Source organism: Lonchura striata, chromosome 9 (genome assembly GCF_046129695.1).
Source record: "Lonchura striata isolate bLonStr1 chromosome 9, bLonStr1.mat, whole genome shotgun sequence".
Lineage (NCBI taxonomy): Eukaryota > Metazoa > Chordata > Aves > Passeriformes > Estrildidae > Lonchura > Lonchura striata.
This window is the reverse complement of record NC_134611.1, coordinates 1,538,996-1,566,087: the sequence shown is the minus strand read 5'-3', so window position 1 is coordinate 1,566,087 and position 27,092 is coordinate 1,538,996. Positions and strand designations below refer to the sequence as shown.

General features: G+C 48.2%; 2 protein-coding genes across 2 annotated transcripts; both read left to right on the top strand.

The window, feature by feature from the left end:
• Positions 1 to 1,697: 1,697 nt before the first annotated feature.
• TMCO1 (transmembrane and coiled-coil domains 1) lies at positions 1,698 to 18,830 on the top strand. The gene is made up of 7 exons (XM_021545869.3): positions 1,698 to 1,834; positions 2,539 to 2,616; positions 5,606 to 5,665; positions 9,104 to 9,150; positions 9,716 to 9,783; positions 12,879 to 13,023; positions 18,501 to 18,830. The coding sequence occupies exons 1-7, from the start codon at positions 1,765 to 1,767 to the stop codon at positions 18,597 to 18,599; spliced, it is 567 nt and encodes a 188-aa protein (XP_021401544.1). The 5' UTR covers positions 1,698 to 1,764; the 3' UTR covers positions 18,600 to 18,830.
• Positions 18,831 to 18,930: 100 nt separating this feature from the next.
• ALDH9A1 (aldehyde dehydrogenase 9 family member A1) lies at positions 18,931 to 27,044 on the top strand. The gene is made up of 11 exons (XM_021545854.2): positions 18,931 to 19,122; positions 19,715 to 19,860; positions 20,944 to 21,073; positions 21,377 to 21,511; positions 21,987 to 22,183; positions 22,944 to 23,084; positions 23,817 to 24,005; positions 24,925 to 25,012; positions 25,349 to 25,490; positions 25,975 to 26,087; positions 26,191 to 27,044. Exons 1-11 carry the CDS (start codon positions 18,945 to 18,947, stop codon positions 26,283 to 26,285), a joined length of 1,554 nt encoding a protein of 517 aa, XP_021401529.1. The 5' UTR covers positions 18,931 to 18,944; the 3' UTR covers positions 26,286 to 27,044.
• Positions 27,045 to 27,092: the final 48 nt, after the last annotated feature.

Below are 27,092 nucleotides of genomic sequence, written 5' to 3'. Positions count from 1 at the left end.
GAAGGTTTCTCCAAACCAACCTTTTTAGAGCAAACACCTTGGTGCATCTTCACTGGCAGGGAGGGCAGACACCCACCCAGTGTCAAACTGCAGCAGGGGAGTCTTAGCTCGGTGTGAAAAATGCATATTTATGATTGGCTTTTCACAAATGTTACAATGAATATTATATGTGTAATGTTAGAAAGTTATGCTGTATTAATTCTCTTACTTATTGTGTTAAGTGTAGTTTTAGGTTACAGCATAATGTTAAAATAGAGACTATGTATGTGGGGAAGTTTTTTTTTTAGGGATGAGATACTCGCTTTGAGGAACACCTAAATCTTCCAAAGGAGAGGAATTTATGGTTTTCTTATCAGAAGAAGCTAATTTCTTCAGGCCTTGCTCAGACTCAGTGCCATGGGGATTAAAGGAAACAGCTGACATACAACAGACAGAGTTTCTTTAGAGTAGAATGTATGCATAACCATGAAGGATGTATGAATATGCAACAAGTGTATTGGTTTAAGGGTGATTCCTTTGTTCACAAGTCATGCTTTTCGGGACTTAGTGTCCGAGAGCATCTGGATGTCCATAATTCTTTGCTTTTTACTGTCTTGTAATTGTCCTAACTCTAGACTTTATTCCTCTAATTGTATTATTATTTTTATAACCACTTTATTATTATTAAACTTTTAAAAATTTAAAGACCAAGCGATTGGCGTTTTTCACACTCGGACATTAGGATCAACTTCCTCACAGAAAGGGTGATCAGACATTGGAACGGGGAGGTACCCGTGGAGCCCCCATCCCTGAAGATGTTTAAGGAAAGACTGGGAATGCCGTGGTGGGTCGGACTGGGGATGGTGGCGGAGGTGTTTTCCAGCCTCCCGGAATGTGTGAGCCCTCCAGGAGTGCTGGGTGGGTGTGAAAAATGCCAATCACTTGGTTTTTAAATTTTTAAAAGTTTAATAATAATAAAGTGGTTATAAAAATAATAATACAATTAGAGTAATAATGTTTAGAGTTAGGACAATTACAAGACAATAAAAAGCAAAGAATTACAGACGTCTGGATGCTCTCTGACACTAAGTCAAAGCATGACTTGTGAACAAAGGAATCACCCTTAAAACAATACACTTGTTGCATATTCATATATCCTTCATGGTTATGCATACATTCTATTCTAAACAAGAAACTCTGTCTGTTGTATGTCAATTGTTTCCTCTAATCCCCTGGGTCTGAGCAAGGCCTGAAGAAATTAGTTTCTTCTGATAAGAAAACCATAAATTCCTCTCCTTTGGAAGATTTAGGTGTTCCTCCAAGCGAGTATCTCATGCATAAAAAAAACCCCACATACATAGTCTCTATTTTAACATTATGTTGTAACCTAAAACTACACTTACCACAATACGTAAGAGAATTAATACAGCATAACTTATTAACATTACACATATAATAGTCATTGTAACATTTGCGAAAAGCCAATCATAAACATGCATTTTCCGCAGTGGGGGCCGCAGCAGGGCACAGCGCGGACTCCGCCATGACACCGCGGCTCCCTCAGCCCGGGGGCGGGGCCGCGCGCTGATTGACAGCCGCATCGACCAATCACAGCAGCGCCCGCCGCGCTTTCCCCGCCCCTCGCCCGTCTCGCGCGGTCGGCGGCGCCGGCCGGAAGTGCAGATGGTTGCTTCCGGGCGTTGCTAGGCAACGCAGCCGGGCACTTCCGGGTGGCGAGCGCACTTCCGGGTGCGCGGCGGTGTTCCCGGGGGCGGCGGCGGCACCATGAGCACCATGTTCGCCGACACCCTCCTCATCGTCTTCATCTCCGTCTGCACCGCGCTGCTAGCCGAGGGTGAGCCGGGCGGGGCGCTCCCGGCAGCGCGGCAGGGGCGGCGCTGGCGAGGGAGGCCGTGGAACGCGGCTCGGGGTCAGCTGGGGCTCCTCACGGAGAGCACAGCGGGGAATCGGCCCCGGCCGGCGCTGAGTGTGGTGCGGAGTGCTGGGAGCTGGGTTGTTCCCTGCAGGAGGGAGGGAGGGAGTGGTTTTCCCCGTAGCTGTTGTGGGAAGGATGCGAAGGAATCGCTTGGCTTTGCAGTGGTGGTGGTTGAAGCTGCTGGAAAAGGGTTTTTGTATTTCAGCTGTTGAAATAGGAGCAGCTTTTTAAGGAAATGCTTTGGGGTGCCTTTTGGGGTAGTCACGAGCCACAGGTCCCGTTTCTGGTGTTGTGCTGTATCCTTAAATCCCCCTTATAACCCCTGTCCGCAAATCTTCATCCCACACCTGCAAAAAGGTTTATCAGTACAAGTAAGAATTAAAAACTTGTTTCAGCTTTACACCTATAGCTCGTTTCATGGTTTATTTTCCTGTTCCAGTTTACATGGAGATCTGAGGGGAAGGGGTGCTGCACTTTGCTGGTGCTTTGTGCTCCCTTGCCTGGGTCACGAGAGGGTTTTGTAGACACAAAGTTTAATTCCTGCACGTGGATCTGCTCCCTGCTAGCAGCATTCCTGCAGGGGGTTTCTCCTCCCCTCCTTGCTGGCTGAGTGTTTGTTTCAGGTATAACGTGGGTGCTGGTCTATCGGACAGACAAATACAAGAGGTTAAAGGCTGAAGTGGAAAAGCAGAGCAAGAAATGTAAGTACTCACTAGGGGCTTAGTTCTGTCCTTAATTTTGGTCTCCTGCTGGAAGAAGCTCAGCCAAAGACCTTCTGCCTTGTGTAAATTGCCCCTCCTGTCAGTGGAGGACAGCAGGGAGTAAGAGATTGGTGCTGGCATCTATTTTTTCTGCCCATCAGCAGCCACTGTCTGAAATAAATGTCTGAAATACGTTCAAAGATGCAGTTTTTGCCTTGCAGGGGTGCAGAGGAGAATTTGAGGTCTGGAGAAAGAAAGAGGGTTGAATGATGAGTACCATGAGGAAAAAGCATTTTATGTAAAGATTAAAAGTGGTGATTGATGGTGGGGGGTGAGTAAAGACAAAGCCATCATAGAAAGGTCTAAGCAATCGGCTGATGGAAAACCAAATTATCCTGATGTGAACTGGAAGCAAATAGGTTAGGAAATATTAGGAAATAAGTTCATTTCACAGAGAGGAGGTCTGGGAGGGGAGAAGGGAAGGGAGCTGAGGGTGAGCAGTCAGAAGACCTGCATCAAATTTTGAGAGAAATGGTAAACAGGAGGGAGCCCGCAGTGTTTAAATGGACCTGTCTTTATCAGAAGCCAAGCTGCAGATGAGAAATTCTGACCTTTTGACCTCAGCTGTGTACACCTTACCCAAGGTACAGCAGTGAGAGACAACACTTGACAGCTGGGGCCAAAACAGAGCAGGTTTTACCTTACAAATATCTCATTATGGTGGCAGTGCTCTGTAATGCATGAGAGAACAATATTATCACGTATTGCTCATTGCAGCCTTCCCCTGGGCAGTTTAAACCGAGGAGTTGAAGTGTAGTCATGTTTGTGTCACAGCTCCCACCTTCTTCTTGGGCTTTTGTCACCACAGCAGGAGCAGATGGGGATTGCATCTCTGCCTGCCTCTCTTGAATCCCACTGGTCCTGTGTGTGGGATGGAATTAGTCCCAGAAGAGCAACTTTGAGGAGTTGAAACCCAGCTGCAAACTTAGTGTGCTCTTGTGCTTGTGCTGTTCAATTCCAAAAGCAGTTAGCAGGGCTTAATCTCTAGGGCTTAATGACTGCTGAAAGAGTTGAATGCTGTTTGCTTTTATAGCTCTCCTGGTGTCTAGGTTTTCATCTGTGAAGGGAGTGATGAGGGGTTCATGTGTCTCGAGTAGTTTCTGATTTCCTTGTTTGATTTTCCACCCCCAACAACTATAAAAAAAGGTAAAGCAGAATAAGGAGTCAGTAAAAATTCAGCTTTGCTTTTTTTCCTTCTCTTGTGCTGAAGACAGCTGGCTGACCTGAGGCCTTACAACTTGCCAAGTGGACCACTTGAGCCACACCTTTCAGCTGTTATCTAACACATCTGAAACAGGAAAAAACACATTTGAGACCTTTAAGCTCTCCCGTGAGAGCCCTAGCAGATCCTTAGGATTTGCAAAAACAAAGGGGCTGGGTAGTGTGCTTGAGCAGACATTGTTACTCCTTAATTTCATCTCTTCCTGTCCTCTCCTTCCTCGGGAGAGGCTCAGCGTTGGCTGAGGCTGCTGCAGGGGTTGTTCTGGGGGAATGTGGGGCTGAAGGCTGCCCCAGGAATTTCTGATTTGTTCACATGGATGTTTCTTGGGAGTTCCTGGGGCTTGGCATAAGTCTTAACAGCACTGTCTAGGGTTTTGAGCTGGGGCTCTGGGGTTATGTGCACCAGGGCAGGGATGGGCTGCTGGGGTTTCCCAGCTGGATTTGGCATTGGGAAGGTTATGGAGACAGCACTCTGTGAGCCCTGGGTGCACTGTGTCATCTGACACCTCTCTCCAGTATTCCCTAGGGACACGAGCTCCCTGTTTTCCTCCCTGCCCACCAGAGATCCTCTTGTTCCTTGGGAAAAGCAATTGTTTCTCACTCGGTTGCCATGGAGGGATGATGTTGAGGTGACTTGTCTGGGCTGATGTGATTTTCTGAGCAGTTGTTGGTGACTCACAGGCATATTGTAAGGCAGCTCTACAAATCCTGGTGTGGCTTAGGAGGTTGGCTGGCTTCATTTCCCCTGGGCTGTGAAATCAGGGCTGTGCTGAGCTGGTACTCCACGAGGGAGAGCAGCCCCAGCACTCAGGTATCTGTGAGCTGACAGTGAGCCCAGGCTCTTTGTTGGTAGAGTGGATATGGTACATGCAGTTTGCATAAATACAGAGAGTTTAAAGTAAAAAAGGTTGTGAGACCATGGTCATGCTTCCTCATCCTTGCTTCCTGGAGTACTCTTGTTATAGGTCTTGAATGAAAATATCTCTTGCTTCCTGGAAAAGCCCTTTTTGCTGTCCCAGAACCTCCTTTGCAGCTGAGCAGCACATTTGCTCTGTTCCCATTTGCCTGTGCTGGCTCTGCTGGCCTGCTTTGCTGCAGTGGTGGTTGGTGCTCAGGGAACGTCTGATGTGGGGTTTTAGTACCTTTGGCCTTAGGCTTTTGCTTTAAAATATTGGAAATGCTTCAGTGCTAATTAATTGAAGAATGGAGAGGCTGTGGCTGCCTGCTTGGACAGCATTTCCCCTGAGAATGCCTGCCTGTGAAGAAGGGATGCAGGAGAACACAGACTTTCCTGTATTCTGCTTCCCACTGCAGATAATCAGGAGCAGAACTTGCCACAAAGCTCTTTTCATTCCACTTGCTGAATCAAAAGTACTGTCTGATACTAATGACAAACCAGCAAGGGGAGATTGAGCCAAAATTGTCCCCAGACTGCTCAGTCCACAGTGCCATGGGCTCTTGACAGAGTTCAAAATTAACCCTTTAAATATGTTTGTATCTTATCCAGAGTTTTGAATTTTTTAAATTACAGTTTTTAAGTGTTTAGTGTAGGTAGTTGATAACTTAATGATTCTGAACATGTTCTTAGTCCAACTTAGCTGCTTTTTGTGCCCTTGTTCTGCAGAGAAATAAAATGTTTTGCTTGGTGTTTGGAAAAGATGTGGTGGTATCACTGTGCAGAAATGATGGAGTACTTTTCATTTTGCAGTGGAAAAGAAGAAGGAAACCATAACTGAATCAGCAGGCCGACAGCAGAAAAAGAAGATAGGTAAGACTGGCACCTCAAGAATGGTGGAAAGTTGAGTGATGGAAGTGATTATTCTTTCCTTCCTTTCAAGGCTATTTATTCATCTGCCTTACTCTTCCAAGGCAGGGGGTACCCAGCCTCCTGATGGTTTTGATCCAGTGGGTGGATCACTGAGAGGAGCAGCACCTCTTGCTGAGTTCCCTGCCTTTTTCTCTCATTTTAGCCTTGATATCTATGGCTGTTACCAACTTCAGCTGTCAAAGCTCTTTGTTGCAGTGCATGGCACCTTGCTGTAGCTGTAGAACTCAAATTGTGATTTTTCCCCCCTTCATTTGTGCACTTTAGAGCTGAAGATGTTCATGTTAACTGTAACCATGCTTAGATTAATTTCAATCTTGATAAATCAGTTTAGCTCAATTTTAGGCAGTGGTTAACTTTTCCAATCTTTTTCATTGTCAGTAAGCTGAATTCTTTCAGGGTTAGGGTAACTTTTTAGTACTGAAGTAAGCAAGACCAAGGTAAAGAGATGTTTAAAGGTTTTAGGAGGATCTGCTGTCTGCAGGACTTGCAACGTGCAGCAGAGCTCAGTTAAGTTATTACAGAGATCGTGGCAGGAACACTTTTGAGAGCTCCTGGGAGTTGGTTTCCTCATTCCTCTGTAACACCAGGTAGCTGGATTAGTCATTTGATCTGTACAAAGCTTGGGAATTATAAACACATCTTCAAACAGCTCTTCCTAGGTAGAAAACCTGTTGTCCTTAGATTCCTGAAGGGACAGGAGCCAAAATGCTTCCTCTTGTGCATTTCAGTTCTTAATCTTGACTAACCCCTGCATGGGATGAACATTCCTTGGTGGATAAGGCAACTTTGAAAATGACCATATGCAACAACAGTAGATTATATTAAATAAAGAAAGTGTGACAATGACTTTTTTGCAGGGCACCATCCAAGCTGTGTTCCTAGCAGGCAATATTTGACTTGTGCTTGGACTAAACCAATAAACAGTAGAATCTGAGGACTTCAGATGCTCCACCAATTTTTATACACTGAAATAATCTTGTTTTGCAGATGGAAAACAAAGCACAAAGGGACAAAGATCAGAACTTAGGAAACGACTACTGATTTTGTTTGCTGTGATGCTTGCTGGCCAAGCCTAAGATTCTGACACTGATTTTTTTTTTTTTCTTTTTTTCTTTTTTTTAACAAGTGCTGCATAACATGGGTATTTCATTTCTGTTCAGGCAAAGATGAATTCTTGGTGTTCCTGAAAAATCAGACCCCAAATGTCACACTGGACTTCCAGAAAATGATTCACAGCTGTTAAGTTGAAATCTCTGATCTCTGTAACTCACTGGATGTCAAATCATTCTGCAAGATGGGGCATTGTTGTCACAGCAAATCTACTTGTGCTGGAGTTTTTCCAAGTTCTATCATTTTAGTTAACAAAAAGTAAATATTGAGCTGAGGCTTTCTGGATAAGTAACAGCTGTGGTACAGACCTGCCTCAGTTGCCATCTGTTCTGCACACAGAATATGACAGGAGGAGTGTGGATGATACTACTTGGTTTCATAAGGGATGAATCATGCACAAGGAGGTAGGGGGAAAGTAGCTTGGGAAGGCTTTATTTGGTGTTTCCTACTTAAAAACCTTTCTTTTTAACTGTAAAAAGAACCAATTGTCACATTGTGTCTGAATCACCTTGGGCACTGTTGGAACAGGACACCTTTAGCATTGGTGTAGCCTTCTGTCATTTCAGTGTAAAGGGATGATTCGTTAGCTTAAACCTTGCTACTGCTTTCAGTGTCCATGTGCTTCTGGAAGAAAAGACAGTGACATTCCCTGGAGTCCACACGAGGGCTGGATGGACAGCAAAACTAAAAGAAAATAAAAATCCCTAGTCCTGGCGAATCTCTGTCCCTGAATCCTCATGGTTTGTGTTCCAAGGAGCAGAGTAAGATGAGTTTGGACTCCAGGGAGTTGCTTGTTAACCTGGTCCTCTTTCTCTGTGCTTTTACCTATCTGTAAACTACTCAGCAAAGTGTTTAATAGGCTGTTTATTGTGATCTGGGGAGGAATAGACCATTTATATAAGTTGGTAGATCACCCAGAGCGTCTTCATTTTGAATCTGTAGAAATAGGTGAGAGACAGGTCAGGTATATTGGGCAATCAGAGCTGTGTTCTTTCCTCCACGTAACCTTTAGCCCACCTGAATAGATGGTTAGTTATGCAGCAGAGGGGAAAAAACAAGTATTTGTGCCAAATGTGATTCCTGAAGAGCTGGCTTGTGGTTGCTGAAATGTCCCAGGACACAACTTTCTACCTTGCTCAGGAAACAGGTGTCTGAAAGGTTCCTGCCAAAGGGGATGGTTTGTGGTTAGGAGCAAGTGGAAATAGCAAAGAAGGTTCTAAGGAGTTGGGTAGGGGTGCTGCTGTTAATTTTCACAACACTGACTGTGAGCCCCTGTGCTTAGCAGGGGCTTAGGAGAGAATTTTGGAGTTTCTGAGCTGTGGGCCAATAGCACTGAAATTTCAGTGGGGATCCCTCAAAGTTGCCATGCTGGATAGCCCTTGGCAGACCTTCTGCATCCTCCCCTCTTCACTCACGCTGTTCTTTGGATATTCCTTCATTATCCACATCCTTACTTCAGCTGGCTGTTGCTTCCCAGCCTGGCTGCTCCTCTGGATCCTTGGTCTGAGAGGAGCACAAGACATGATGGGGACATGGGATAGGAAAGGTGACAGTGGATAATGCTGAAGGCCAGAGCAGCCCTCCAGTGAGGGACATGGAAAATGCCCTCTTGAAAATCTCATTATCTTTGAAATCTGTGGTGATTTAAGGACAGACTAAATTTCCATAATATTTCCTGCAAAGCACAGTAATACACTCATTACTGAATTTCAGGTAGGAAATTCTTCCTCTTTGGAGAATCTCCTAGGTGTGAGAAGAGTGCAAAATTCATTACTAAGACCAGCAGGATTTTGGCATTGCTGAGGTGCAGCTCCCAGCTCTGTGCGTGGTTTTCCCTTTGGAAAATAAGTAAGGAAATCCTTACTTATTCAACGTATTTATGATGGTGTGCAGCAAATTGATCACTGCTCCCTTTGGGAACTGTGGTAGAGGGGCACTGTTTTTGTTTCCTGGCAGCAGTGCTCATGCTCCTGTGTAGTTGGTTGAGTTAGCAAATCTGACATTTGGGTGCATTTCTTTCAAAAGTGCTGAATGTGTGATTCCAGGCGCCTCCTCTCTTTGTGCCTGACTTGCTGCATGTTGCTGTAGGGAGAAGCAGTTGGCTAGGTACAGTTTTTCACTTTCTACTGTCTGGCAAAAAGAGCTGGAGTTGATTTTGGAAGCGTTATTTGTTTGGAGAGCCAAAGAGGTTAAGTTTTCCTGGAAATGAAAACACTCTGGTTTCTAGGTTGACATAACTGATTATAATTGTTGGTTTTGTCTTTCCAGAGAGACAAGAAGAGAAACTGAAGAATAACAACAGGGACTTGTCAATGGTATGAAAATTTAAAGCCAGTTCCCAACTGCTGGAGATTTCAGTCAGTTTTCCAACAAAAAGACTTGTTCAATTGGCAGACAAAGCTGCTTTTACTCTGGAAAGGTCCTTCTGGATTTTCTCTAATAACTAGAGATTTTAGTTTGAGCCACAGAGTTACTGCCTCATCTCATGCCAAACCTTAGCTATTTTCATCTTTATCAGTCTCCATGATGCTTTTTCAATGTAGAATTAATTTTTGTGGCTTCCTATAACTTTGGTCATTGTAATGATGCCTTGCTGGGAGTCCCCTGGGAATCCCCCTGGGGGGTTTTATAGGCTTAAGGAAAAAATAAAACCAGCCTGTGCAAGGTGACAGGAAAATTCTTGAGCACTTTCTGGTTTTGTCTCCCTGAAGCAGCACTTCCCATCAGTGGCTGCCTTTGTGCCCAATCTCTTGGAGACTTCTGCAGTCACTTTAACAACCCCTCTGTCTCCTTTTTCCCTGTTGATTTCAGTGATCTGTACGAAGGCTCTTTTTAAGGGTGTGGGCCTGTTTGAAATCTCTCTGACCTTTCTGCTTGCAGGTTCGAATGAAATCCATGTTTGCCATTGGCTTCTGCTTCACTGCCTTGATGGGAATGTTCAACTCCATGTAAGTATCAGCTTCCTGCAGTTTTTTTTTCTGAAATATTTATGGTGAACATATTTTCCACCTTCCCTTCATCACTTGAAGTGTCAAGAGTGACACTGTCCAGCCAAGAAACACAGATTAATAAATGGATCCATGTTTCATCTGAAGATGTGGTGGTTTGGTCATCACATGCACTTTCTGCTCAAGAGGGAACATTGAGTACTGAGCACAGCCAAACTGAACAAATTGCATTCAGTCTAGACACAGCCTTAATATCTTTTCTGCATGGGAACATCCTGATTAAGGCAAGTTTGGTGTATGTCAGGCAAACATCTTCAGTCTTCAGCTGCTTTGGCTTTGCTGTAATGGTGTGACCAAAGAATGCTCTTGCAAACAAAACTGGGTCAGCTCTCTTGCCCTTAGAAATGAGCTGTAATTGCAGAGTTTGTTGTTGCCCTACTTGAGGTAATCAGAGTCCAGATATAAGCAGGTCCAGGCATGGGCTCCACATCTCACTTGTTTTAAAAGTGACCTGAGATGGGTGTAGTTAAAAAAAAAAAAAACAGACAAGAAACCCCAAACTGGTTTGCACAGTTACAGACAGCTTTGTTTCAGATACGCAAATCTGAAAGGCTGTGCTTGGCTTTTAAAACTTGATTCACTTGAAATATGAACTGTTGGCTCTTAAATCTGAAGATGACATGAATATTTTAGGAGGCTGCTTGATATCTGGGCAATATCTTTGCCCTGCAAACAGGAATTTATATTCTTGGGCACCAAAGCCTTTGGCTTCTGTGCTGGCATTCCCCAGGATACAGTCAAATGTTATTTTACTGGAGATCTGTGGGTGGATAAATTGCAAACATGGGGTAACATAATAACAGAAGTGCCACTGTGTGGATCCTTTATTTATTCAGCTTAGTCAGACTTCAGCATTCTGAGCAGAGCAAAGCAGCCCAGCACTGGAGGATTTTAAAATTCGGGTGCAATCTTGAGTCAGTGATGTCTCATTTCACTGCAGCCCTGAGCAGGGCTGGAGGTGCAGTGAGGGGTCTGAGGGAGCATTTGTAGGGTTGCCCTTGAGACCTCCAAGTGCTTGCCTTGCTCTTTGGGTACAGTACAAACACCAGCACCTGCCCCTAAAGCAGACTGAAAAACAAACTAAAAATGCTTTACCCCACTGTGCCCACTTTCCTAGAGGGGGAAGAGGCAGTTGCTCTGAGTATTCTGTGACTAACAAGTACTACAGAGCTGTAAGTTTGTTAAAAACTTTAGGAAGGGGTTGATTTGGGTTAAATTCTATATGGTTATTTCTTCCATAGATATTAGAAAAAGGTAGAAGAAACCAATAAACTTCTACCAAGTTTGTCTTGTTCCTCTTTTGAGGACTCCTGTCCACAGAGACCATGCTACTGAGCAGAGAATTGATGTCAGCCTTTGGGCATATCTTTTATTTAACTGCCTCTTTCTTTAGAGGCAATCTGAGCAGCAGGAGTATCCATGGAGGCACTTGTGGGCGTGGGAGGAGAAGGGTGGCTGACACCTGCAATGGCTGTGACCACGTTTACTGCTTTTCCTGTTCTTCAATGAGTTCATAGCTTGTGGGAAAAAAGGAGCAGGAATTGTGTGGAAGCAGCACCCTTTGGACAGGTACTTTGCAGATGCTGCTACTCTGTGCATCTCACCATTGCCAAGTGCCCCCTTAGCCAAACTGGAAATCACCAGGATGATTTCCTGCTGTCATTCCTGGAGTTTCAGCAGTACTGGGGCAGCAGGTTGGACCTGGAAGGATGTGGAAGTGTCAGCAAGGCTGGTTTAAACCCAAAGAGCAGAATGCTGTGCCCAAGACAAACAGCTGAGTGACTGTAGTGGCTTAAAAGGTTCATTTTGGCAGTGAGATCTGCAGCAGCAGTGGCCTCCAAGCCAGCAGGGATTTCACATGGGGCAGAAATTACCTTCTGTGTGTCTCAATTTTCTCTTGCCAGGAACTTTTTCATGCAATCACTCCCCTGCCTTACTCTAAGAGTTGTGTATTTCAGTACCTCTTAATGACTGTGAAAACCTGCTGGAATTAAAAGCAGGTACCTCAGGGTGCTACTGCTGAAGTACTTGTCATTCTCACAGCAGGAATAACGCAGAATTTTAAGCCACTGGGGGATGTTCCAGGGAGATAAACATCCGTTCCGAGCTCTTTTGCCAAGCTGCCTGTGAGATGTAAACAAAGTTGGCGTGTGTTTGAGCCGTGGCTGTGTGAATGCATCTCCACAGGAAAGAAAGCTCGTTTAGGATCTCTTGAAACAAGAAACACCTGTTCGAAAATCAGCACATGCAGAGAAAATAACATCCAAATATGCACATGCTGATGAGGCATCATACACATCTACATCAAAAGATTGGGTCGACTGGTCTGGCTTGGGAGAAATCTTTGCTAAGTGGCCAAAATTCACACTCTGCCTGATGCCCTGGAATGTGGGCCTGGAGGGATTCCAGGAGCAGGACATGCCGCTCGGGATATGCGGTATCATCCTGCCTCTGCACTGCCTTCATCTCCACAGCTAATGCAGACAAACTGGGGCTGTGAAGTGTTCCTTGATGGCTCTCTTGTGCAACCTGAGGAGCACAGCTGCTGCAGAGGAGGAAAAGGTGTCTTTGATTTATGCTCTGGTTTAAAAAATGCTGTTTTGCTTGAAGCAAAGGGTCTGTCTTGTTGCAGTTACTGCAGTGTAGCAGGGTGATAGTCATTCATCTTATATTGAAGTGCTGACTGTGTTCTGGGAAGTGATCTGCTAAATCTGACTTGGAAATAAAATGCACCAGACAACTGCAAAACACCAAGATTTCATGAACCAGCAGTTTGTCCAGTTGATCACTTAAATCCCTAGGAAACACTTTCATTGTGGTAAAACTGTTCCTGAGGGAATCCTACCCTGTGAAGGGCTTAGACAGAGAGATGTCTTTATCCTCCTTGGTGTAGTGTGTGGAGAGGGGCTGGAGAAGGCAGCAAGACCTTTCAGCCTTGCCTGCTCTGGTGGCCTGTTGAAGATGCTCAATTGTTCTTTCCATATCCAAAAGCTCTTCTGCTGTCTCCAGTGGTGATGCAGTGCTCTCTTTTCCAGATTTGATGGCCGAGTGGTGGCAAAGCTTCCATTTATCCCCCTCTCATACATCCAAGGTCTGTCCCACCGCAACCTCCTGGGTGAGGATTACACTGACTGCTCCTTCATCTTCCTTTACATTCTCTGCACCATGTCAATCAGACAGGTGAGTACACTTTCCCTGGAGCAGGGAAAGCATATCTCCATCCAGGAAGAGGAGTAGTGCCCATGTAATCTTGGATCTGTTTGTGGTTTCTGTGTTTGGCTTCATTCCTGTGCCTCATGTTCAAAGCAATTCTAGGTTGGGATCATTAAAACAGTCACTGTCCTGGATGGGCCTGGAACACTTGGCTGGAGACTTGCACCAGGGCTCTGGGACAGAGCTGGCAGAAGTGGATTCCTCACTTGTGTGATAACTTTGTGGATTGCCATACCAAGGGATTGTCTCCATCAGAAGCTGATCTAAATCCTACTCGTTAGTAATGATGACTTTAACAGCAACATGGGCATCTTTACAAACAGCAGCTTCTTTAGGGGAAACTTTCTAAGTGGCTTGCAGCTCTGTAAAAGTTTCATCAGTCCATAAAGTTGTCAGAAAAGTGATGAAAGAATTAAAGCTGCTTTTTTGGGTTTGTCCTTCCTGTTTTTGCTGGCTGTCTGATTTTTTTTCAGAGTCTTAAGAACTGTACCTTTGGTGTCAAGTGTCTCACAGTGTTAGGGATGTGGCACAGAGGGGGTCTGGTATGGTAAGCTAAGAGTAGGCTCCACACAGCTCCATAGTCCCACCTTTTGGAAGAGGATGAGGATAAAGGATCTGTTCAGGACAGTTCACTGGCAGCTCAAGTGGCAGAATGGCTGGTGAGGACAAGAGGGCCTTCTCAGTGCAACAAGAAGTCTGTTTGGTTTTCCACTTTCCCCACAGGGTGCTGGGGATAGGTTAATATACTCTGGATAAATGTTGGTGCAACTAACTGCAAATTACCTTCTCTTCTGTATTCATATTTCCCTTTTCTTTGATTCACTTCCTGAATTCTTGCTGCTTTTCTCCTTAACCCCCTTGTTGCTTTTCCTCAGAGGTGCCAAGGAAACTTAGACTAAGGGACTTAGGCTTAAAGCAGATCAGCAAAGGGAGGTGGTGTGTAATGCCAGGAGCTGGGCTGAGCTTGGTGGAGCAGCTCCATAAGAGAGTTCCTTTAGGCACAAAGTGCATGCTGGTGGATGGAATTCCCCTGAGCCCTTTCTACTGGGTGTTTGTGCTGAAATGGATCCCAATCTGGTCCTGTACAAAAGCAGATAATGAATTGTAGAATCATTTATGCTGAAAAGAACATCTGGGGTTCATCTGGGCACCACTCACTCCAAGCAGGCCCAGCTTCACCAAAGGTCAGGCAGGGTCTTCCTCACTCCTTTTGCTGCAAGACAAACTTTCACTTCCCAGTGGCTAGAGAAGGGTTTGCTGCTTTGAAAGCACTGAGACATACTGAGCTCTTAAGATCAACTTCCAGAATTCTGGGATGCTGTGGTCTGATGCTGTTCCTTCAGGCAATCTTGGCTGGTGCTGCTCTGTGTTACCTGTTACATGGAAAGTCCTTTCTTTTCAGTGTTGCAGATTATGACAGGAAACTAAATAACACCACCACCAAGATTCTTCTGCACCCGTTGGGTTGATTTGGGAACTCTTGCTGAAAAATCCCTCATTTGTTTTGTCTAAAAATATAATTCCTGTGGTTAATTCTAACGCTGGGTATTTCCTGATGTTTTATATGGTGAAATTGGTGGGCACCATGAACTGAGGGTCAGAAATACCAAACTCTTTGCAGTGGGTTGAGCTTTCCATAAAACTTCTGGGAAAAAATTGCCCTAGTGCTTCAGAGTTCCTTATGATGTCCCTCTGGAGGAGGAGAGTGAGTTTATTGCTTTGGAGAAGGGTGTGAGACTGCAATCTTCATAGTGCTGCCTTTTCTACGTGATCATGGTTAACAATTCCTGCACTTCTCCAGCTGTCAGGCAGCTCAGCTTCTTCCTCCTTGCTGCTCAAGGGAAGGGCAGGGACACCTTAGTTTGCACAAGAGGTCAGAACTGAAGCTGTGATTGCTGCTGGCATCCTGCTCTTGGCTTTATTGCTATTTGAAAGAACCTAGGTGATAACAGCATTGGGAAGAGGACTTCAGAGCTGTGACAAGCTGGGGGAGAGGACAAGAAAGTAATTAAGGGCTTAAAATGGTGCCAGAGACTTGCACTTCGTGCTTTCGGTGACCTTGGAGGTGAAGGCTTTGTGAGACTTTGTATTTCACTATGTGCAGAAGGGGAAATCTTGCCAGGTTGGCTTCAAACAGGTGCTGGCCCAGGGGAGGACAAGTGCTGTGGGAGTTGGTGTCTGCCCTGATGCTGCTGACACAAGAGGAGGAGTGGAGATGTACCAAAAATCAGGGAAAAGGTTGTGAACAAACCAAGGAGACCATAGTCCCTCAGTCTTTCCTTAAATCCCGGAGCTGCCTGTGAAACCGTTGAAGACAGGGAAGAGAGATGTTCCTGTGGAGCTCAGTGGTAGAGCAGGAACTCGGGTATGTGGGAAAAAACAGCAACCTGGTGGGAAATGCAGGGGAGTCTGCAGGGGTGGGAGGCTGCCTGGGCGGTGATTAAAGTGACATTAGTGGGACAGGCAGGAGCAGCATCAGGGACTCTCTTCATGTGGGGGTGATAAACTCTTCAAACACTGACTGGGAAGCTTTGCTGCCTGTGACCTGGCCAGCATCTCCCAAAATAGTCACCTCACAGTGAGTAACTTCCTTTGCGCTGTTCCCAGCTCTCCCTGGCACGTAAATCCTGTCCCCTAGTTCCTCCTGCCTTCCTGTTTGGAGAGAGGAGGGTTGCTGGGAGAGGCCTTCCAAGGGTCCTTGAGCTGTTGGGTTTTCAGCTGGGAAAGTCTGCTGCTGGGCTGGGTGGGAGGTGCAGTGTCAGGGTTACATCCTCTGTCGCTGCTCATGGTTCTGAGCTCCCAGCCTTCACCTGTGCTGGAAGAGGGATATGCTGCTGTTCCTGGGGTGTTTGCTGCTCCTCACTTCCTTTTCACACGCATCTGAACTGTACATTAGGCTGCTTCTCACCGAAATGTATTCCCAGTGGGAAGGGGAGCCAGCAATTATCTCTGCTGCCAGCACTGTAGTTTCCCACAGAGCGGGGTCTTAGGGCAGGGAGCCACTTGCTGCCTTGTCTGAGGTCCCTTCTGGGTTTGAAGACCACAGCAGGAGCAGCTCCTGTGCTTCCTGCAGTCATTTGAGGAAAGAGGAGAGCTGACATGAGGGATTTGGATCCCTAAATACTACTCTTCCCTCCCTGCTCCTGAGGGTGATGGTTGTGCTTGTGTTGAAGTAGACTCTACAGATTTCCTTGTCCAACAGCAGATGGGACAAGGTTTCTGCTGGACCTTGCCCCATCTTTGGTGTGTCCAGGTGTAGATTTCAGGATTGCTGTCCAGCAAAACATGCTTTGGAACTAGTGTGCGATGCTTTCTGCCTTCCAGAGCAGGGGGAGTCTGCATGGAAGAGTAATGCTGGGTGGTGTCTGTAGTCTGGAATTCAGACAGACAGACTGTCATCTCCCTTCCTCTTCAAGCAGTTGGAATACACTTTAGCATCTTTTTCTCCCTATAGAAGGAATGGGGAGGAGGCAGTGCATGCTTCCTTGGTTCCATGGATCCCTGCTACGTCTCTGCTCCATGGGTGAGCTGCTAGGAAGCTGACGGGACACCCGTCCTGCTGGCTGCTGGCTCTGCAGCACCCTCTGGTGTGCTTGCTCTGTCCCTTGACTGCTCCTTTCTCCCGTGCCTTGATCCAAGAAACACTAGGAGGAACCACAGCAAGGAGTTAATGCTCTCATACATACTCGGTTGCTGAACATCAACCAGTGGCTGGTTTATGTATGCCACGCACTAAACGTGACGTGATTCACTAATTCACTAAACGTGATGTTCCTTGTGTGTGGGCTGCAGCCTTGCTTTTCATAATCTCTAGCTGAAATGAATCTCGATTTTATTTTATTTTAGCTCCTGTGGAATTGCAAAACTATCAGCCCCATTTCCCCCCTCCCCCCCCCCCCATTTTTCCCCCTTTTTCTCAGTTTATTCTCTTTCCATGATAAAAAAAGTTCAAGAGCTCTGCGACCTTGCTGCCTGACCTATCCTGACAGTTATTTTGGAGAGGACACTCAAATTTGAAGAAGATCCTTCCTCCTTTTGTTGTCTTGATAGCCAGCACTCATGGTGACACGAGGAGGCCACAGCTGTTTTCTTCTTTCCCCTGCATCTCAGATGTCCCTGTTTTGCCAGCACTGCAGGAGAAGCATCTTGAGCTGGAGTTCCTTACAGTGAAGGATGAATCCGAAAGAACTGAGGGCTCTTTGTACTTACACTGTTGTGAAATTTAAAAGAAATTTCACAAAAATCAAGAAAAACATTCAAATTGAAATATTTTACTGTGATTTTTCTTTTTTTTTTTTTGGCTTACACCTAGCTCTGCTAATTAGCTCTTCCCCTGTTTGTTGTTTTCCACTGAAACACCCTGCTTGGATGCAGATGAGGTCATCCCAATAGTCAGGTTTTGGGGTTTGCTCCATATGTCCTGTTATCCTGCATGTCTCCAGCGCCCCATTGTTCTGTATGCAGCACTGGCATTCATGTTAATTCTGGGACTAAGCTCCTGACTTGCACTTGGCACACGCTCTGGTTGCCATGCTGCTGTCCCACATTCCAGCTGCATTAAGAGACTCCAGCTCTCATGGCCACCACCAGCAGTGATTTCTGGAATTTGGGAAAACTGAGGGCTGCAGGGTCTGCCCGTGAGTAGGCACTGGGAAACCTGCACTGCAGTTAAATTGCAGTGGTATTTTATGTAAATAGCATGTGTAAAGACAGCTGACTGTGGGATGTGTAGCTGGAAATGGGAAAGAATCCTAATTGAAAATATGGATTTGGTGTTCAGAGGCTTTTGTTGAGGTGGGGAAGAATGGCCCAGCCATTCTTGTCTGGCTCCATGCTGAGCTGTTTGAACATATAAGGAGAGGTTCAATATACAGTAGCCAGATGGGTTAAGACTCTCTGGGCGAGAACCTGAGTCTGTTGAAACAAGTGGGGAGGTTTTACTTGTGCTGCTGGAGAGTCCAGCAGAGGCCACAAAGATGATTTGGGGTCTGGAACATCTCTAAAGAGGAGAGACTATAGGAGCTGGGCCTGTTTAGTCTGAAGAGAAGACTGAGAGGGAATCTTACATGAATATCTCAAAGGTGGGTTTCAGGAGGATGATGCCAAAATTCTTCAGCAGTGCCCAGCAACAGGATGAGGAGCAGTGGCCATGAACTAAACAACAAGAAGTTCCACCTCAACATGAGGAATTCTTTACAGTGAAGGTGGCAGAGCACAGGGAAAGGCTGCCAGGGAGGGAGTGGGGTCTCCCTCTCTGGAGACATTCCAAACCCACCTGGATATATTCCTCTATCACCTGCTCCAGGTGACCCTGCCTTGGCTGGGGGGGTAGGACTGATGTCAAGAGGTTTTTTCCAGCCCCAGCTATTCTGTGAGCAGAGTTGGGGTTTCTTCCCCTTTGTCACACTCTGACAATACGGTGCTCTATGCTGTTGTTCTTGCAGAACATCCAGAAGATGCTCGGCCTTGCTCCTTCCCGGGCTGCCACCAAGCAGGCAGGAGGCTTCCTTGGCCCCCCGCCTCAGGCCGGGAAGTTCTCCTGAAGCACGGCCCTCACGGGAAGCCTGACCAGTGCACCAGGGCTGCCTTGGAGCTGGCAACGCGGGATTCTGCACCAAGCATCACCGCCTCTCTGAAACCCGGCTATGCACTCTCGACATCACCATCCATCTGGAGTATTCCACCAGCAGTTGTTCGTTCATCCAACCCAGAAACTTCTCTCGGAAGAAAACGCGACCTTTGTTTCTGAGTAATAAACGCCATGGGCACGTGAATTTATGCTAACGCCGTCTCTTAACTGGGCGACGGGAGCGGGGCGGGCCCTGGCGGTGAACGGCGGCGGAGGGAGAGGCGGCGCCTCGCCCGCGGCGCCTGCCGGGATCCCGCCGATGCTGGCCCGGGCGCGGCTGCCGAGCCCGCTGCTCCTGCCCCGGCTGCGCTCAGCCGCCGCCATGAGCTCCGCCACCGGCACCAACACCGTGCAGCAGCCGCTCAACTACCGCGCGGGCGCCCGCGTCCAGCCCGCCGACGGCGGGCAGCTGGAGGAGGTGTTGGAGCCGGCCACAGGTACCGCGGGGCTGCGGGGCAGGGAGCGGTCGGTGCCGCCGGGCCCGGCGGGCTCGGCTTCCCCTCAGCGCGCCCGGGTGCCGCCTGTGCGGCTGCCCGGAGCCGCCGCCGCTGGAGTGGCCGGGCGCCGCCTCAGCGCTTGGCCCTCGCCGCTGTCTGCAGGAATCGGCTCTTGCGCTGTCACTGCTGCAATTTAAACTTAAATAGCTCTGTGATTTTGTCGTTGGAGTTACCGGTTTGTAGCGTTCAGCAGAATCGCTTCTAAGTGTTTCACCCTCCTGGGGAATGTGTAACGAGAGGCCCTGAAGAGGGTGGTAGAAGTGTAACAAACTCAGCTGGAAAAGCCAGGAATTTCGTAGGAACTGGAGGTAATGAGTAATCAGAGCACGACTGTAGGGAATGTCAGCTCTTTTAGTTCGGCGCAGCTGAATTGCAGCACCTCTTCTGTGGCTGATTACAAATCAGTGGGAAATCTGTGCCTCGTATAGGTGGCTTGTCTCAAGTATGTGAGGTCTGGTGCAAGATAAACCACGTTCTGGGCCCCTTTTTTGAGATTTCCATCTCGTTTATTCCCCGTTTGAAACGTGCCCAGGTCGTGTGCTGTGCAAGCTGCCCTGCTCTGGGGAGAAGGAAGTCGATCTGGCTGTGCAGAGTGCGAAAGCTGCCTTTAAAATATGGAGTCAGATGTCGGGCATGGAGCGGTGCCGAGTGATGCTGGAGGCTGCCAGAATTATTCGGGTATGTTGCAGGGGGAGAGGGGTGGTTCTGCCTCTGAGCTTCCTTGTTATTGTGGCTCTTGGAGGCTTCAACAGGACTTGCAGAGCTCCAGGAGTTGCTCAGGAGTTAAAAGCCACCTTTGGCCAGAAGAGACAGGAGGCTGCCTTAGGCAGGGCTTTGCTCTTATCACTGGAGTCAGCATCCCGTGCCTGCAGCTTTTTTTTTATCACTGGATTCAAGGCCAGTGTATGCTTTCTCAGCTCAATTCTGTTAGAAGACATTAAACTGAAGTGACCCATTTGGCATCTTGCAGGGTTTGTGGTTCTTTTAACTGCTCCAAAGATTAAATTTCACTGCACAGTTTCAAAGCTAGAATTGCATAACTGGCATTGCTGAACTTTTGGCTTGTCGGAGGCTGTTGTTACATGACTGGAATGTGTCCTGGCAATAAGAGAAAGTAGGAGTACTGGTTTTTATCTATCAGATCATACACATGGGGAGGATGCACATAAGTTTAACACAGCCTCCTTTCTAAGATAACAAGATCTTGGGCATCAGAGTTAATCTCCGTCAAGGTACACATCCATAAGAACCCAGACTTTCTGCAGTGTGTGCAAGTCATGAGAAAACTTTCCTTAATGCCAAACTTTTGCTTTTGCCAGACCTCCAGAGCAGGGTAATACTTCTGTCTGGGAGATAGACTATTAAAGGATGCTTCCCAGCTGCATTGCTTTTTCTCTCTTCACTGGCCTCTGGTTCCATCCTGATCTTGCTGTTTGCTCTTCCCAGTTCAGTTCTGTGAATTCTAATAATTGTTTGCCACCTGGCTTCTAAGTTCATGTTTGTTCATCTTTTAGATAAACAGGGATGTTAAACAAGACTGGACCAGCAGTGAACCCCAGCAGCTTTCCCTTTGACATTGCCCTGCACTCAGTCACCATGGGGACATTGATAAATAGCAGTTGGGAATGTCCCTTTTGGAGATGACAGTTTCTCATGGCAGGACCTTGTTTGGGATTTGTGTGCTTGTGAAGCACCTGTCTCCTTGTGGGGTTCTGCTCCAGGCTTCTCTAACATGTTGTCTGTGTCCTGTGCCGCTCACAGGAGCAGAGGGAGGAAATTGCCACTATGGAGACCATCAACAATGGGAAATCCATCTTTGAGGCCAGAGTGGACATCGACATATCCTGGCAGTGCCTGGAGTATTACGCAGGGCTGGCAGGATCTCTGGCGGGTGAGGATGTTACTGCAGTTTGCTCTTTGCTCTCTGTCCCACCTTCCCTGGTAGCTCCAATGGCACAAAGCCATCTTTGCTGCTGATTTCTCTGAGATGGGCCATTCCTGAAGACCTTGGAAGGGTTCTGAGAGGTCTCTGCCCAATGCTGCCATGCTCTGTGGGCACTCACATGCCTTCTATGAGCTTGCTGGGGTGAAACTGTGTCTCTGCTCCCAGGCAAAGCCAGACCTGACCCCTGGGGGCTCTGATCAAACAAGAAGGGACTTTGCTGTTTTCTACCTTCTGGCTGTTTCTTTGCAGGTGAACACATCCAGCTTCCCGGGGGATCCTTTGGGTACACTCGGCGAGAACCACTTGGGGTGTGTGTTGGGATTGGAGCCTGGAATTACCCTTTCCAGATTGCCTGCTGGAAGTCTGGCCCGGCCTTGGCTTGTGGTAATGGAGCCTTTCTGCCCACACCAGTGTCTCTTCAAAGCCAAGTGATCCTGTGGGGCAGAGTGATTTCTGGGATGAACTCTGCGATTACCTTAAAGTGCTGAAGGATTAGCAGAATGTTCAGGCTGTTACTCTGGCAGAAAGGGAAAGGAAATGGAAGGAGGAACATGTCAGATGTCAATAGGTTGGGAGTGCACCAGAAAAACACTGATGGCTTGGCTTTGTACCAGATGGGGAAGGTCTCTGGAAATGTCTGCAGAGCAAGACCAGCAGCCTCATCTCCCCCAGCCCTCTCCCCAGCAGGAAGGGGCACCCTTAGTTGCAGTGATCAGCTGAAAGTGTTTCCTCCTCTCTTGAGGGAAACTTCTGGGATCTGTTGAGACAAACTCACAGTGTGGGGTGGGGATTGTTTTTGTTTCTTCCCTGAAGCAGCTTGGGTGTTAACCCCATCTTGCCTATGTCTGGGTTCCCTTAGGCAATGCCATGGTCTTCAAGCCTTCACCCTTCACCCCTATTTCTGTGGTGAGGTTGGCAGAGATCTTCACAGAGGCCGGAGTGCCCAAGGGGCTCTTCAACGTGGTGCAGGGTGGGGCTGCCACGGGCCAGTTCCTCTGCCAGCACCCAGATGTGGCCAAAATCTCTTTCACTGGCAGTGTGCCAACTGGCATGAAGGTAAAGGCACCTTGAGAGGTCTGTAGGTGATACTTCCTGGAGCTTTTCTGCACGGGGCTTGTAGAGGCGGGGTGTGGGTCAGCATTTTTGGGGCCGAGCAAGGAGCTCACAGCATGGGCAGGGACATGCTGGGGATCCAGTTAACCTGCTGGGCACGGGCTTGGGAGAGAAACCCCTTGGTCAGCTTCACTTGCTTAGCCCCTGCTTGCAGTGAAATCTCTGAGCTGCTCAGGTGGGTGCTGATGTCGAGAGGAGAGTACATGAAACACGAAACAGCAGCACTAGAAAAATGTTCTGGCTGCTATAAAGCACTAAAGCTGCATGCAACCTACTGTTTTTAAGCAAGGGGGTAGTTGTTTTGAGTTTCTCACGCTCAATTTATTATTCCAAAATTAAAGAAAAACTTTTGGGAATAAATTCTCAGTTGAAGGAAGGGAAATGTTGTCCTGTGAACGCTCCCTACATGTGTGTACCTGTGAGTTGCAGTGACAGATGGCAGCTAGAGCTGCCTGCAGCTTACACTGAGCACAAGACTTCTGCAAATGCCTCTCCAGGTTTTGTTGATTTTATCTATAAAAAAACAACCCCCAAACCTTCTGGGGCTGTCCTCACTCTGAACTTACCACATCTAGGGAGCCCAGCTTGGCCTTTGTGCTGCTTCTCTTATTGGTGAATGGTCCTTTGGGTCTTTCTTGCCTCCCCCCACCAGCCTCCCCTAGGCCAGTGGATCATTTATCTTTTGTGTCCTTGTTCCCCTCAGATCATGGAGATGGCAGCTAAAGGGATAAAGCCAGTCACCCTGGAGCTGGGGGGCAAATCCCCCCTTATCATCTTCTCAGATGCTGATCTGGAGAACGCTGTGAAGGGAGCCCTCATGGCCAACTTCCTGACTCAGGGCGAGGTGTGTGTCTGTGGGGCAGGAGTGCTCCTTCCCAGAGAGGCAGGGTAGGGTCAGGGTCGGGCAGTGGGGCCAGCCTGTGTCCTCCTGGAAGTGAGGGATGCCCTGAAGCTCCCATCCTGCCACACCTTTCCCCGTGCAGTGTCAGAAGGGATGCCCTTGCAGGAGCCCGGGCACGGTGTCCCAGTAGAGTGTGCCTTAGCCACAGGACACACTTAGCCAGTGTCCTGTCCTTCCCAGACGTGGAGCCTCCCTGGCACCAAGCACCCAGCTCAGCACAGCTGCTTCCATGCCCTGGGCACCAGTGTGGCACTCACAAGTCAGAGAAGCTGTGCTGGTGTCCCTTGGAGGGCAACAGGTTCCAGCCTGGTGTGCTGAGCCCGAGGACAGGCTTCTGTCCTTCCCAAGTTCAGGATATCCACCTGTGCTGCAGGTTTTGTGTAATCCTGTTGGCAAATTTGCTCAGCGGGGTCATTTCTGGAAGTCGGGAGTCAGCTCAAGGTCTCTGCTGCTGGTGACCTGCTGCGTTTTTGCCACCTGGTGGCATCAGAACCATGGTGTCCAGCAAGGACTGTTCAGTGCAGTCCAACCCCAGGGCAATCTCCTTGTGTTCCTTGTCCCCAGGGACAAGTTAGCTGCTTTGGAGGGGCTTTTCCAAGAGCCTCTGGAGCAGGACCCAAGCAGGGCAGGACTGTGGAGTGCTGTGTGTTCTGAGCTGCCTGTCCTGTGTCCCAGGTGTGCTGCAACGGCACACGGGTGTTTGTGGAGAGGAAGATCCTGGATACCTTCACAAAGGAGGTGGTGAAACGCACACAGAAAATCAAAATTGGAGACCCTCTTCTGGAAGACACACGGATGGGAGCCCTCATCAACCGGCCCCACCTGAATCGTGTGCAGGGCTTTATCAAGCAGGCAAAGGAGCAGGTGAGATTGTGATGCTGCCTTGGGACTGCCCTGAAATGTCTCTCCTGCTAGACAAACACACTACCAGCTGCCTTCCTGCTCTGTGCCTTCCCAGTTAAGCTGTTTTTTTTTGTTTTTGGTTTACTTGGTGGGTGTGTTGGACCACTAGATACAGAAGTCTGTGGGATCTGATGGGATGCATCCCAGGGTCCTCAGAGAATTGGCCGATGTAGTTGCTGAGCTGTTTTCCATGATACTTGAAAAGTCATGGCAGTCAGGTGAAGTCTGAAGTACTGGAAAAGGAAAAACACTCATTTTCAAAAAGGGTGGAGGACAAGACCCTGGGAATTGCAGACCTGTCAGCCTCACCACTCTGACTGTGGAAAGATCACGGAACAGATCCTTCTGAAAGTTGTGTTAAGGCACGTAGAGGACAGGGAGGTGATTTGAGCCAAGTACAGGGTGCTGCACCTGGGTCACAGCAAGCTCTGCTATCAATCCAGGCTGGGGGATGAGCAGATGGAGCAGCCTTGCAGGGAAGTACTTGGGAGTGCTGGTGGATGAGAGGCTGGACATGCCCCAGCATGTGTGCTGGCACCCAGAAACCTCCAATGCCCTGGGCTGCATCCAAAGCAGTGTGGGCAGCAGGTGAGGGGGGAATTCTGCCCCTCTGACCTGCTCTGGTGAGACTCCAAGCTCTGGAATCCTCAGCACAGGAAAAACACGTGAGGAAAGGCTGAGAGTTGGGGTGGTGTAGCCTGGAGAAGAGAAGGCTCAGGGGACACCTGATTGAAGGGTTTCGGTTCATAACAGGGGCTTATAAGAAAGATGGGGGCAAATGTTTTAGCAGAGCCTGCTGGGGTAGGCTGAGGGCCAGCCAGAGCTGGGCAGGATGCTCCTGGATGTGCCTGCATCCCTTCCTCTCTTGTCTCTTTTCCAGGGGGCAGAGGTGCTGTGTGGTGGGGACCTGTATGTGCCAGATGACCCAAAGCTGAAGAATGGCTACTACATGCGGCCCTGTGTGTTAGGTAGGATCCATCTCAGTCGTGGTACCATGGATGTTGTGGGATTTCTCCTGAGAAATGAGTTCAGCTTTATAATCTGGCTCTGTGATGTCCCCAGCGTGGATGGACACTTGGATGGGGGTCCTAGACAGAGCTGAGGCTTCCCTGCATCCAGGGAAATCTGTGCTGTTGGAGGGCCTGACAGGAATGGTGCTGTTGGTGCTTCTGAGCTGCAGGGTGTGCCTGGCTGCTCTGCCATGCTGGGAGCTGTCTCCAAGACTGTGTGGGTTGCTGAGTGCACAGGCTGTGCTGCTGCTCTGCCTCCTGAAGCACTTGTGCTCTGCCACGCTTCCCTTGCAGGGAACTGCAAGGATGACATGACGTGTGTGAAGGAAGAAATCTTTGGGCCTGTCATGGCCATCCTGCCCTTTGACACGGAGGAGGAGGTTGTGGAGAGAGCCAACGCCACTAAATTTGGCCTGGCAGGTGGTGTCTTCACCAGGTATGACTGGGCAGTGTTGTGGAACCATTCTGGGGAGGAGAAATTTACAGTTATTTACTGCTCCTCTTGCAGTGCCTGGGCATGGGTATCCTCTTCCAGACAAGCTGAAGGAAGGGATTGCAGAAGGGAAATCTGTAAATGACTGCACATCTCCCTTTTTTTCCTGAAGTGTTGGGTGGGCCCAGCTGTCCCTTGGATTCCTCCCAGCCTGGCTTGGCCTGCTGGCTGCCTTCCTGCTCCTCCAGGATGATCAGGAGCCTGCTGTGCTGCTGTTGGCTGCTTGTCCCACTCTGTGTTGCTGGGGTCCTTGTCATGCCCTCTTGAATCAAATGCACTTGGAGCATCCTTGGGAATTGGTGCTGCCTCCTTTGAGCAGGCAAAGACAGAGTGGGGCAGGTTGGACTCCAGAAAGCAGCGTGGCCTGCTGGTGGATGCTGCCTGGCAGGGAAGGAGGGGATCCAGCTGAATTGCTCTTTTCCTGCAGGGATATCCAGAAGGCTCACAGGGTAGTGGCTGCTCTCAAGGCTGGGATGTGCTTCATCAACAACTACAACGTCAGCCCTGTGGAGCTGCCTTTTGGGGGATACAAGTTCTCAGGTGAGCTCTGTGTGACCTCCCCTGGTAGATGCCAGCTCCAGGGGCTGCGAGGGGCCACTGGCACTGCCTGGAGCTGTGTCCTCACTGCAGCTCTTCCCTGCAGGATTTGGCAGGGAGAACGGCCGGGCAGCCATTGAGTACTACTCACAGCTGAAGACTGTCTGTGTGGAGATGGGGGATGTGGAGTCTGTGTTTTAGCGCCTCTGGGGCCTGCTCAGGGCAGCATCAGGCAGCTCTTTCCTGCCAGCTGGAGATGTGGATCATGTACACAGCAATAAAGTACCCTACAGTTGTCAGTGCCTGGGGGGAAGCTGAGCTGGAGCAGCATTTAGCCACCCTGCTCCTGCAAGCGGGGTTGGACACACAGGGCTTCTCTGACCTGGCTGGTGGACAATGGGAAGCTCGGAGCAGGAGGCACCAATCTGGCTTTTGGCAGCAGCTCCTGCAGCCACAGAGGTGTTATCAGAGGCTTGTCAGTGGCCAAGGCCAGGCCCAGGCTTCCCAGGCTGTGTACCTTGATCCCCATTGCCTTCCACCCTCCATCAGCTTCATTTCTGGCCTCTTAAAAGGTAGGCCCTACTCAATGCAGGTATAAGCTCTTGGAAACAATGATATCCTGTAACTATCCTGACCCTGCCTATTCTGTAACCACATAAAAGCCTTAAGTGTAGCATTGTTTATTCCCTCTAGACCCTTGGTAACCTCAAGGTTTGGATTTTTTCTATCTGTACCTTATTTACAAGTGGGGCAAAACATTGTGGGGAGGGTTGGGTGATTGCTGCCTGGCCCTGAGAATCACCTCTATGCCAGAGTGGTGGTGAGCTCCAGCACAGAATAGTGAAAGTTATCTCACTTCCTCCCTGTAAACTTACTGTTCTTTATACACATGATAAAGCAACAACTTCAATTGTTTTCTTATATCTTTTTTTAGCAATCAAATAAATAATTATTCTGGAACATCTTCTCAGCGTGACATGAACTGAGGGGTCCAGAAATGGGCCTGTT

Coding starts and splice junctions, on each gene's coding strand:
- TMCO1 (XM_021545869.3), top strand. CDS start 1,765: ATGAGCACCATGTTCGCCGACACCCTCCTCATCGTCTTCATCTCCGTC. Junction 1,835..2,538: donor CACCGCGCTGCTAGCCGAGG/GTGAGCCGGGCG, acceptor TGTTTGTTTCAG/GTATAACGTGGGTGCTGGTC. Junction 5,666..9,103: donor ACAGCAGAAAAAGAAGATAG/GTAAGACTGGCA, acceptor TTGTCTTTCCAG/AGAGACAAGAAGAGAAACTG.
- ALDH9A1 (XM_021545854.2), top strand. CDS start 18,945: ATGCTGGCCCGGGCGCGGCTGCCGAGCCCGCTGCTCCTGCCCCGGCTG. Junction 21,512..21,986: donor TGGCCCGGCCTTGGCTTGTG/GTAATGGAGCCT, acceptor GGGTTCCCTTAG/GCAATGCCATGGTCTTCAAG. Junction 25,013..25,348: donor CATGCGGCCCTGTGTGTTAG/GTAGGATCCATC, acceptor CTTCCCTTGCAG/GGAACTGCAAGGATGACATG.